Raw genomic sequence first — 12,873 nt, 5'->3', positions numbered from 1 at the left:
TAGGGCACGTCCAACCGGTAGGAGGCCACGGGGAAGACCCAGGACACGTTGGGAAGGCTATGTCTCCCGGCTGGCCTGGGAACGCCTCGGGATCCCCCGGGAAGAGCTAGATGAAGTGGCTGGGGAGAGGGAAGTCTGGGCTTCCCTGCTTAGGCTGCTGCCCCCGCGACCCGACCTCGGATAAGCGGAAGAAGATGGATGGATGGATGGATACACTAATTGATCAAAAAGTGCAGGGAAGTGGCGGGCATTGGACAACGTTATGAAGCCGCGCATAAATCGCAGTAATTGGTTTAATTTTTCTGAATTGATGTGATCAAGACTTCAAAATACTGGAGGGACTGAAATAAATAGAAGCCATTTATCACACGCATAATATAAAAAAAGTGTCACAGGAGACACGAACGTTTGCATAGCTAACATTCCAAACACAATTTAACAGCATCATCATGCCATTTAGGTTAGTCTATTCTCTGACGAAGACAAAAAAAAATCCAACGTACATTTGTCATGTTTGGCGGATACTTAGCCCAAAGCTTTATTTTACAAAGTGTAGCAAATCTTTCATATATATATATATATATATATATATATATATATATATATATATATATATATATATATATATATATATATATATATATATATATATATATATATATTTTTTTTTTTTTTTTTTTTTTTTTTTACAAAGCTGTAAAGTGGTAAGTGTAGACAAAAAGCTGGCTTATCAACCTGGGGGGGGGGGGGGGGGGGGGGTTCAAATCCATAAGGTAGGGAGTTTTTCATTCATGACGTCACAAAAATCCCGAACCTCAAGAGTGCCTCTTTTGTCAAAGGTGGAGCAAACAAGTGAAGTGAATTATATTTATATAGCACTTTTCTTTAGAGACTCAAAGGGATTTACATAGTGAAACCAATTATCTACTTCTATAAACTACATTCAAACCAGTGTGGGTGGCAGTTGGAGCAGGTGGGTAAAGTATCTTGCCCATGGACACAACGGCAGTGACCAGGCTGGCGGAAGTGGGGATTCAACCTGGAACCCTGAAGTTGCTGGCACGGCCCCACCAAGTGAGGGAGGACAAGCTTTCGGAAGATATATTACTGCTATGCGTATAATGAGTGACATTAAAAGGTCAGCTGACAAATGATGCACCATGAAATGCAACTTTCGCCTGTGTACAATTTAGAGTTTTCAATAACTTAATAGACACATTTTTAACATACAAACAACAACCGACAACCATTTCGCAGCAACGCCACCATGATGTCGATTACATAACTAATAGTCAAAATAATATTTTTTCATAATAAACTATAGTTTCATTGAAACAAAAACTATCACAAAATGGACTGTTGTGTTGCTCCAAGAAAAAACAGACACTCAGGTTGGGATCTAAGTTTCTAGCTCTGAGTCATGTTAATGCAGCGTAACATGACTTCCTTCACTGTGAAGATTATCCTCTTCCTCACTTCTCCTCACATAGCCCCACGCCCTCATATTCAGCAGCTTCTACACTTTCACTTCCCTTTACGCAAGCCAAAATGGAGGAGTCTGACAATTTATTTGCATGAATAACATGCCTTATAGCAGATGTGTTGTCAATTTAAGCGAATGGCTGCTCTTATTAGCCTAGCCCAGTGGTTCTTAACCTGGGTTCGATCGAACCCTAGGGGTTCGATGAGGCGGCCTCAGGGGTTCGGCGGAGGTCAAAACACACCCGACTCATCGTGTAAATACAAACTTCTCCCTATCAGCTGACTGATTTGCAGGTGTGTTATTTGTTGTGAGTTTATGCAGTGTGTTGGTTTCGTTGTTTGAACAAGGTGATGTTCATGCACGGATCATTTTGTGCACCAGTAAAAAAAAAACATGGTAACACTTTAGTATGGGGAACATATTCACCATTAATTAGTTGCTTATTAACATGCAAATTAGTAACATATTGGCTCTTATCTTGTCATTATTAAGTACTTATTAATGCCTTATTCGGCATGACCTTATTATAACCTTAACCCTCTAACCCTGACCCTAACCAAATAACTCTAAATTAAGTCTTTATTACTTAGAATATGTTCCCCCAGTGTCCAAATAACTCTAAATGAAGTCTTTGTTACTTACAATATGTTCCCCACACTAAAGTGTTACCAAAAACATACTACTTTGTCTTGAATTTGAAAAAAAAACATTTTATTTTTCACTAAAGAAGGGTTCGGTGAATGCGTATATGAAACTGGTGGGGTTCAGTACCGACAACAAGGTTAGGAACCACTGGCCTAGCCATTGTGCATGGATTTGATTGAATGATTGAAACTTTTATTAGTAGATTGCAGAGTTCAGTAGATATTCTGTACAATTGACCACTAAATGGTAACACCCGAATACGTTTTTCAACTTGTTTAAGTCGGGGTCCAAGTTAATCAATTCATGATAAACATGTTAAAGCCAATTATTTGGATTATGTTGACACCAAGGTAACATGAATATTGTTGGTCGTGGATATTGAACAGCATAATATTTCAAATTATTGGTCCCAACAGGATCAAGCTGTAGACAAGTGGATGGATGGATACCGACCTGTTTTCGAGCCAATAATTGGGACAAATTTACTCACAACAAACCACAGCATGTATGTATGTATGTATGTATGTATGCATGTACGTACAAAGCCAGGCGGAAAGGGGGTTTTGTCTTTCAGTACCCCACTTTAGCTGTTTAAAGAGAAACATGCTACCGAAAGTTGACTTGCATCTGTGTAAACCTCTACAATGATTCCATTTAGGGATCTCACCATCAACATTTTAGGCATCTGTCCCCAATCCAATTTTTTGGTCTCTGAATAATCAATCAATCCAAGTTTACTCATATAGCTCTTAATCACAAATGTCTCAAAGGGCTGATCCGATTTTGAGTCCCAATCCAATACTTTGACAATAGATTGTAGAACTTAAAATGTTTAATAGCAAGTAGCTAAAGTAAACATAATAACACATTTTAATGAAACGTATTATAAATCTTATTAAATGTATAATTTGCAGGTATTAATGTGAATAAGGTGCATTCAATTTGTGGTATTCAATTTTTTTTTTTTTTTTTAATTAAGTCGTGAGTGTACTGACTTTTTAACCACAATTTTCTCGCCGAAACCTGCTGGTTGACATTTGGTAGGGATCCCTGTTGGCTTGACCGCGCTCTGATCCATAGTAAAGTTTCACCTCCAGGAATTTTAAACAAGGAATCACCCTGTGTTTGTGTGGCTAAAGGTTAAAGCTTCCCAACTCCATCTTTCTACTGTGACTTCTCCAATATTAATTGAAAAAATTGCAAAAGATTCAGCAACACAGATCTCCAAAATACTGTGTAATTATGCCATTAAAGCAGATGACTTTTAGCTGTGTGTGTGCAGCGCTCATATTTCCTTAAACCCGTGACGTCTTGCGTACATGTCATCATTACACGACGTTTTCAAGACGAAACTCCCGGTAAATTTAAAATTGTAATTTAGTAAACTAAAAAGGCCGTATTGGCATGTGTTGCAATGTTAATATTTCATCATTGATATATAAACTATCAGACTGTGTGGTGGGTAGTAGTGGGTTTCAGTAGGCCTTCAAAGCCTTCCTGTATGCAGAGACTTAGCCCCTGAGTTTGTTAACAATAACAACACGACCTGAAAGCATTTTTTAAATAATACCATCTGGTCAGGATGCCACCCGAACGCCTCCCTAGGGAGGTGTTTAGGGCACGTCCAACCGGTAGGAGGCCACGGGGAAGACCCAGGACACGTTGGGAAGACTATGTCTCCCGGCTGGCCTGGGAACGCCTCGGGATCCCCCGGGAAGAGCTAGACGAAGTGGCTGGGGAGAGGGAAGTCTGGGTTTCCCTGCTTAGGCTGTTGCCCCCGCGACCCGACCTCGGATAAGCGGAAGATGATGGATGGATGGATGGATGGATAAAAAGGTCAAATATCATTAATTTTAGGATTGTTTATATATGGATACAATATGAGGGATTGATAATAGACATCTAGGTTGATTACAACAAATCTACACAGAAGCTTATTGCACAAGGATAACAAACTTATCACATTGGTACACAATTGCCAATGCATTTCATTATTATTATTATTTTCTTAACGTACACTGTAAAAAAAATCTTCAGGTTTTGCAGTAAAAAAACTAGTAGCTCAGGGACCCAAATTTTACAGTAAAATGTGCAAAGCTTTTTTTTTATTTTACAGCATATTACTGTAAATGTAAAAAAACGGTACCCTTTTTATGGTTAAATTCTGGCAACTGAGCTCTCTTTTTTTTTACTGTAAAATCCATTGTTGTTGTTTTTACAGTGTATTACTGAAAATAAAAATGTCTCGATCGCGAGTTACCGGTTGATCTCGGAGGGTGTGTCAGTCGATCGCAAGCCAGGCATTAAAAAATAGACATAAAAATGAGCAATCATCAATCTTCACCAAGACTTCATTTTCGTCAGTTGTTTGACATTCTCGGCACCCGAGGATCTTGTGAGATGACGCTGGCTGCTGAGAGCTCATTATTAAGAAAAAAATCACTGACAGGACGGAGAGAAACACTTCTTATTTCAACAGACTCTTGGGCCGTACCTGCTGTCAAAACTCTGAAGACCGACTGCACAGTTCCTGTCTTCACCATAAAAGACCTGCTTCATCCTGCCTGTGCTAACAAAATAAGAGTCTCAAAAAGCTAGCGTGCACAAGCTAGCAAGCTACGGAGTTTGATGCCAATGTATTTCTTATAAAGTTGTTGCACCTTTCCTGCTTTCGGCGCCTAGACCATAGTCAAGGAGCGCAGGGGAGACACTTCTCCAGGGCCTTTGGATTCTCGGGGCAACACCCTTCACTTTACCCGGCAGTGGGTCTTCACAATTCCGGACTCCAGAGCAAAATGACGAGTCCAGCGATTAGTTGCAAATCGTGGCTTTTTAGGTAAGTCTAGCACACAGTCAAAATCCCACACAAAAACACTAGCCACTTCCCCACCCTCAGCGACCGCTCCCTCTCCTCTCTCGCCCACACACTCACGTCACTCACCTGCTGACACACAAAGGGCCACACACACATATGCTACTCTCATAACAAAGTGTTTAAAAACAAGGATGCTAGTTGGACAAATGAGAAGTCAAATCCAACCACTTTCATGTGGTATTGGACAGAAAGGAAGATTTTTTTTCTCCTCCATTTGAAAATGTTGACGTTATCAGCACCACTGTCTGATTCCAATCAATGCAAGTCATCAGAATCAGGTAATATACCAAGTTATATTCTTGTCTTCATGAAAGAAAGGAATCTATGTGTGTTAAACATGCTTGTATTATCATTAAACACCATTAACTTGTTAACAAAAATGTCTCTTTCATAAATAAATAAATATAAATTATAAATATGAATGAGGTAGATCTCCTCGACTTGGTCAATTGAAAAGTAGCTCGCCTGCAGAAAAAGTGTTAGCACCCCTGCTCTAATCAAACGTATTCTCGCAACACACTATTTGGTATAATAACTACAATAAAACCCTTCAAAACAGGGTACAGTTTACAAAAAGCTGCTCTTGGCTATAGATAAAAATCCCAGCGATGGCCTAAAGAGATTGATTCTTGAAAACATGAATCGATTTTTATCATCATTCATATTATTTATTTCAATACAACACTGACATGGAAAATGGTGACCAAAACATTCAGAGAGAGAAAAAATATATTAATTCCCTGGCAGTTCTTTACCTTTCTCTATCCTGTCAGTATCGCAACACAGAACCACACATAAATTCAAGGTGGAGTTTGTGAATGCTAACCACAAAGCTAACACACACACTCAATAAGCCTCTATTGGAGCTGACATACACACAATGATCGGAGTGTTTCTCACCCCACGTTGGCAAAGTAAATCACAGAAGGGTGTTTGACATCAAGAGTCCGACTTCTGAAACAGACGATACCATTCAAACACTGAAAGGTGTGTTTGCATTGCAACCGCACAGATGCAGCAGTTTACCAGCAGTTAATAAACGTCAAACCACAACTAATTTGGTACCCGGGAAATAGAGTCAACCAACATTTGCATTCTAAACTATTGCTACATTCTTTCTTCTGTACAAAAACAGGAAGCTTCCCTATAAAACAGCAAACTGAACGAAGCCACAGAATTTGGTCCATAAAAAAAAGATTAAAATGTACGTATTTAAGTGTCAAATTAAAAATATATATATCTACTGTCATGCGTATTCAACCATAAATACTTATACATTTGCAATACTTTGGTGTAATTCAACTTGACATCATAGATATCGCACTGTTTGCTCATAAGGCACTCCCTCAAGATTATGACAGGTGTGCCCTGATTGCCAATCAGAGACAGGTGAGAGAGGCAGAAATGGCAGGAATTGAAAACACACAGGAAGTGGAAATAAGAGAGTTGGAACAGAAACAACACCAAGCAAATGAAAATAAACACAAGCCCAAACCATCATGGAGGATCATGACATGTTTTTATTTATTTAACTGTATTTTTTTCATTTTTTTTTTAGTTCATTGAATTTAAACGCTGCTGTTTTATCGGGGGTAAAACAGCATATATATATATATATACATAAAAAAATATATATATTTATACATTTTATAAAAAATATATATATATTTTTTTTTTTTTCATGTATATATATTTTCTTTATGTGTATATATATTTTGGTGTATATGTGTATATATATATATATATATATATATATATATATATATATATATATATATATATATATATATATATATATATATATATAATCCGTTCGACCACCGTGTTCACTGGAGAAGGCTGATCTACAACATTTTCAGGCAGCATACCCCTTCCCCTTTGAGCTGTCCTGGATGAACTGAAATTCTTTTTTACAATCATTTTGGAACTTGCAAGGGTACTTCTTCTCACTCGTCATCACCATGTCTCTTCTTCATTCTTCTGCTTCGTCTCTGTTATGTTTTTGGACATTACTACCTGCCGTAGTTTTGAAACAATGCATGATGGGAATCCGGATGTTGTGTGTCACTATATTAACATATGCCGGCTGGAATAAACACACACTGAGAAATAGCTCCGTGCCTGCCTACTTTATGGATTATAGATACAACTATGGATAAGGGAGACATATATAATAGTCTCCTTTTCAGGTGAGAGAGGACGCTAAAGGCAGTGTCTTTAAGGCACGCTCCCAATATTGATGTCCGGGTGGAAATCGGGAGAAATTCGGGAGAATGGTTGCCCCAGAGGATTTTTGGGAGGGGCGCTGAAATTCGAGAGTCTCCCGGGAAAATCGGGAGGGTTGGCAAGTTCTGACGTAGCGGGCCCCACTTCTTTAAAATGGTCGTGCCTGCTAGTACAAAAAGTGGCTTCAAGCACCATGCAAAACGAACTAATGAAGGATTCGAACGCATAGACATGGTTTACACGCAGAGGCCTATTTGGAGCGGTGTAAAGGTTTGTAAACCAAATTGGTCGCCATTAAAAGCGTTCGTAAATTGAAGGTCCACTGTATATGAAATAATATGAATATACTGTATATTTACTCTTCAAGCCAGAAACTCAAAATTCACATTTTTTCCTTACGGAATCTTGCAACCGTCTGGCTACAGTTTGACTTTGGAATGAACTACTGTATACCCTTTTTCGGTATTTCCTGCAGGAATTGATCAGGGGTTGATGAAGGTTCCGGCATACGCCGAAGTGCTTTTTTTAAAGGCCTACTGAAACCCACTACTACCGACCACACAGTCTGATAGTTCATATATCAATGATGACATCTTAACATTGCAACACATGCCAATACGGACGGTTTAGTTTATTAATTACAATTTTAAATTTCCCGCGGAATTTCTTGTTTAAAACGTTGTGGAATGATGACGTGTATGATGACGCGTGCGCGTGACATTTCGAGTTGGAGGAGACATATTAGCGCAGCACCATTAGCGGCTAAAAGTCGTCTCTTCTCATCGCGCAATTACACACTATTTTGGACATCTGTGTTGCTGAATCTTTTGCAATTTGTTCAATTAATAATGGAGAAGTCAAAGTAGAAAGATGGAGGTGGGAAGCTTTAGCCTTTAGCCACACAAACACACGGTGTTTCCTTGTTTAAAATTCCCGGAGGTGAAGCTTTACTATGGACCAGAGCGGTCAAACGAACATGGATCCCGACTACTTGTCAACCGGCAGGTTTCGGTGAGAAAATTGTGGTAAAAAGTTGCCTCTTACTGGAGATCAGCGGAACTTCTGTCGTGCTGCTGCTGCCGTGACTAATTCCCTCAGAGACTGGCGTCAAGACACCCGTGGACACACCCCTCCGACTATCAGGTACTATATAATCTCACTAAAACACTAGCAACACAATAGAAAGATAAGGGATTTCCCAGAATTATCCTAGTAAATGTGTCTTAAAAACATCTGAATCGTTCACAATGCAATCGCCTTTTTTTTTTCTAGTCCTTCGCTATCAATATCCTCAGCCACAAATCTTTCATCCTTGCTCAAATTAATGGGGAAATTGTCGTTTTCTCGGTCCGAATAGCTCTTTTTGTTGGAGGCTCCCATTATTAAAAATGTGAAGATGTGAGGAGCCCTCACACCGGTGACGTCATCGTCTGCGACTTCCGGTAAAGGCAAGGCTTTTTTATTAGCGACCAAAAGTTGCGAACTTTATCGTCGATGTTCTCTACTAAATCCTTCCAGCAAATATATGGCAATATCGCAAAATGATCAATTATGACACATAGAATGGACCTGCTATCCCCGTTTAAATAAGAAAATCTTAAAGGGGAACATTATCACCAGACCTATGTAAGCATCAATATATACCTTGATGTTGCGGAAAAAAGACAACATATGTTTTTAACCGATTTCCGAAATCTAAATGGGTGAATTTTGGTGAATTAAACGCCTTTCTATTTTTTGCTGACGCCACCTAGGTAGTCATCCGCCATTTTCTCAAACATTATAAACATCGAGTCAAATCAGCTCTGTTATTTTCCGTTTTTTCGAATGTTTTCCGTCCCTTGGAGACATCATGCCTCGTCGGTGTGTTGTCGGAGGGTGTAACAACACGATCAGGTACGGATTCAAGTTGATTTACGTAGAATGTGCATCGTTTAGCACGGCATGCTAATCGATGCTAACATGCTATTTAGGCTAGCTATATGTACATTTGTAGCTATATTTGCATCCAGCCTTCCTCTCATCCACATTTAATGCCAAACAAACACTTACCAACCGACGGATTTAAGTTGCTCCAGTGTCACAAGATGCGAAAGTCCCGATCGTTTGGTCTGCACATTTTACCGGCGATGCTAAGGCAGACATGGCACAGAGATGTATGGATATCCTGCAGATGCATTTCCAACTATAAAGTCAACGAAATCACAAAGGTGAGTTTTGTTGATGTTGTTGACTTATGTGCTAATCAGACATATTTGGTCGCGGAATGACTGCCAGCTAATCGATGCTAACATGCTATTTAGGCTATCTGTATGGACATTTGTAGCTCTATTTGCATCCAGCGTTTCCCTCCACCCACATTTAATGCCAAACAAACACTTACCAATCGACTGATTTAAGTTGCTCCAGTGTCACAAGATGCGAAAGTCCCGATCGTTTGGTCTGCACATTTTACCGGCGATGCTAAGGCAGACATGGTCGAATAGCGTCAATAGCTATTCGCTCAATAGCTTCAGTTTCTTCTTCAATTTTGTTTTCCCTATCTGCCTCCACACTCCAACCATCCGTTTCAATACATGCGTAATCTGTTGAATCGCTTAAACAGCTGAAATCCGAGTCTGAATCCGAACTAATGTCGCTATATCTTGCTGTGCTATCCGCCTGGATAGCATGTATATCACTGGATGACGTCACAGGAAAATGGACGGTGGCTTCACAGAGAGCAAAAATCAGGCACTTTAAAGCCTTTTTTCGGGATATTCCACGATGGGTAAAATTTTGAACTTCGAAAAATAAAATAAGCCACTGGGAACTCATTTTTGTTGGTTTTAAAGGCCTACTGAAATTAAATGTTCTTATTTAAACGGGATAGCCGGTCCATTCTATGTGTCATACTTGATCATTTCGCGATATTGCCATATTTTTGCTGAAAGGATTTAGTAGAGAACATCCACAATAAAGTTTGCAACTTTCGGTGCTAAGACAAAAGCCCTGCCTCTACCAGAAGTCGCAGACGATGACGTCACATGTTTGATGGCTCCTCACATATTCACATTGTTTTTAATGGGAGCCTCCAACAAAAAGTGCTATTCGGACCGAGAAAACGAAAATGTTCCCATTAATTTGAGCGAGGATGAAAGATCCGTGTTTGAGGATATTAATAGCGACGAGTAGAAAAAAAAAAAGTAAAAAAATGTTATTTTTTTTTAAAAAGCGCGATTGCATTGGGACGGATTCCGATGTTTTTAGACACATTTACTAGGTTAATTCTGGGAAATCCCTTATCTTTCTATTTAGTGAGTTAAATAGTACCTGGTAGTCGGAAGTGTGTCTCCACGGGTGTTTTCAGGCGCAGTGTCTCAGGGGAGTCGACGGCAGCTATTGACGGCACGAGCTCAGCTTTTCTCCGGTAAGAACTGACTTTTTAACCACAATTTTCTCATCGAAACCTGCTGGTTGACATGTGGTCGGGATCCATGTTCTCTTGACCGCGCTCTGATCCATAGGAATGTTTCACCTCCAGGAATTTTAAACAAGGAATCACCGTGTGTTTGTGTGGCTAAAGGCTAAAGCTTCCCAACTCCATCTTTCTACTGTGACTTTTCCAATATTAATTGAACAAATTGCAAAAGATTCATCAACACAGATGTCCCAAAAACTGTGTAATTATGCCGTTTAAGCAGACGACATTTAGCTGTGTGTGTGCGCAGTGCTCATACTTCCTAAAAACCCGTGACGTCTTGCGTACACGTCATCATTACACGATGTTTCCAAGACGAAACTCCCGGGAAATTTAATATTTTAATTTAGCAAACTAAACAGGCCGTATTGCATGTGTTGCAATGTTAATATTTCATCATTGATATATAAACTATCAGACTGCGTGGTGAGTAGTAGAGGGGCTCAGTAGGCCTTTAAGCACTGATTGCTTTAAAAAAAAAAAAAAAGCAACACCAGAACAAAACAAGACTGGGGCCGAACAGCTGTCAAAGGAGGGGGATGGGTGACTCATCTCATCCCCCCCCCCCCCCCCCCCCCCACACACACACACACACACACACACACACACACACTTTCCTTCTCAGCTTTCATTTGTACACTCATTGACATAAATGCAGTCTTTTTGACCTTGTGATTGCCTGACTACAACATTCTTTCCTCAAGGCCCTCTTTCTTCTCTGCTCGGAAAAAGGATGCTGACAGAAGGATGCTCCAGTGTCCGGATGTTGTTTATCGCAGCATCAGCAGCCAGCAAGTGGTACCCGAACTCACAGAACCCTGCCATTGCATACTAAAATAACAACAGAAAGCAGGCGCATGATGCGTTCAATGACCATATTATTGATTCAAAAGGAAAGGCGGGCACCGCCTTTGCATCAGCAGCTCCTCCAAGTAGGGAGGATAAGGGCCCAGCAAAGGATGAAATATCAGGGGGGAAACAAACAAGGTGAAATGTAAAAATGAGGGAGAAACGTCCAAATTCTGCTAGCATGGTTAGCACCGCCTTTGATGCCAGCATTTATCAATTAATGACACGTCCCCTTTTTAGGCCACGGTTCAAGATTTTCATTCAATTTAGAAAAAAATAGAAATGTTCGTTAAGATACATTATAAGCACATTAAATGTGGAGCTGGCTAAGCTCCACGCCAACATGCACTTGTTTTACCTTTGTATACAGCTCCGACGCTGCCATGACAGCAGCCCGCTACGTGCTCACGCCAATCTGGGCAAGAAGCAAGCCGGGGTTCCGCTCCGCATGGGGCTCGTCGTGGTCTCGTTTGTCCAGTATAGCTGTTTGGGAGGCGGGGGCTTAAAGGTGAGATGTGACCCTCCCCGCCATGATAAAACGCCGAAGGAAGGCAGAGAGGAGCAGACTGCTTCTGCGGCTGCTGCTAGTTAGCGGAGGCTATCTCACTTTGCATTCTGGGTATGATGGATGAAATGATTCAGCCCAAAAAAAAAAAAAATCAGAGCCGTACCTCTCTGGACAAACAGCGGCGTCATGTGGCGGTAGGGTGAACTACAAGCACATGTGTCTCCTTTTTCATACAACATTCCAATCAAATTTATGTGTTTGTATTAGGGCTGTGAGTCTTTGGGTGTCCCACGATCCGATTCAATATAGATTCTTGGGGTCACGATTCGATAATATATAAATTTTTTCGATTCTTGATTCAAAAACGATATTTTCCCGATTCAAAACGATTATTCAATACATAGGATTTCAGCAGGATCTACTACCCCAGTCTGCTGACATGCAAGCAGAGTAGTAGATCTAAAAAAAAAAAAAAAAGCTTTTATAATTGTAAAGGACAATGTTTTATCAACCGATTGCAATAATGTAAATTTGTTTTAACTATTAAACGAAACAAAAAATATGACTCATTTTATTTTTGTGAAAACATTGGACACAGTGTGTTGTCAAGCTTATGAGATGCGATGCGATGCAAGTGTAAGCCACTGTGACACTATTGTTATTTTATTTTTTATAAATGTCTAATGATAATGTCAATGAGGGATTCTTAATCACTGCTGTGTTGAAATTATAACTAATAGTGATACTGTTGTTGATAATATTCATTTTGTTTCACTACTTTTGGTTTGTTCTGTGTCGTGTTTGTGTCTTCTCTCAATTGCTCTGTT

General features: G+C 39.9%; 1 protein-coding gene across 1 annotated transcript in view; it reads right to left on the bottom strand.

Moving 5' to 3' along the window:
* myo5aa (myosin VAa) overlaps window positions 1-12,164 on the bottom strand; it is a 106,033-nt gene extending 93,869 nt beyond the window's left edge. The window contains exon 1 of the mRNA XM_061878126.1: window positions 11,897-12,164. Coding sequence (XP_061734110.1) covers window positions 11,897-11,923 — 27 coding nt within the window. The 5' untranslated portion in view covers window positions 11,924-12,164. The remainder of the gene's footprint in view (window positions 1-11,896) is intronic.
* Window positions 12,165-12,873: the final 709 nt, after the last annotated feature.

Source organism: Nerophis ophidion, linkage group LG02, assembly GCF_033978795.1.
Source record: "Nerophis ophidion isolate RoL-2023_Sa linkage group LG02, RoL_Noph_v1.0, whole genome shotgun sequence".
Lineage (NCBI taxonomy): Eukaryota > Metazoa > Chordata > Actinopteri > Syngnathiformes > Syngnathidae > Nerophis > Nerophis ophidion.
Note: the sequence above shows the minus strand (reverse complement) of the source record. Positions and strands in the feature narration are given on the sequence as shown.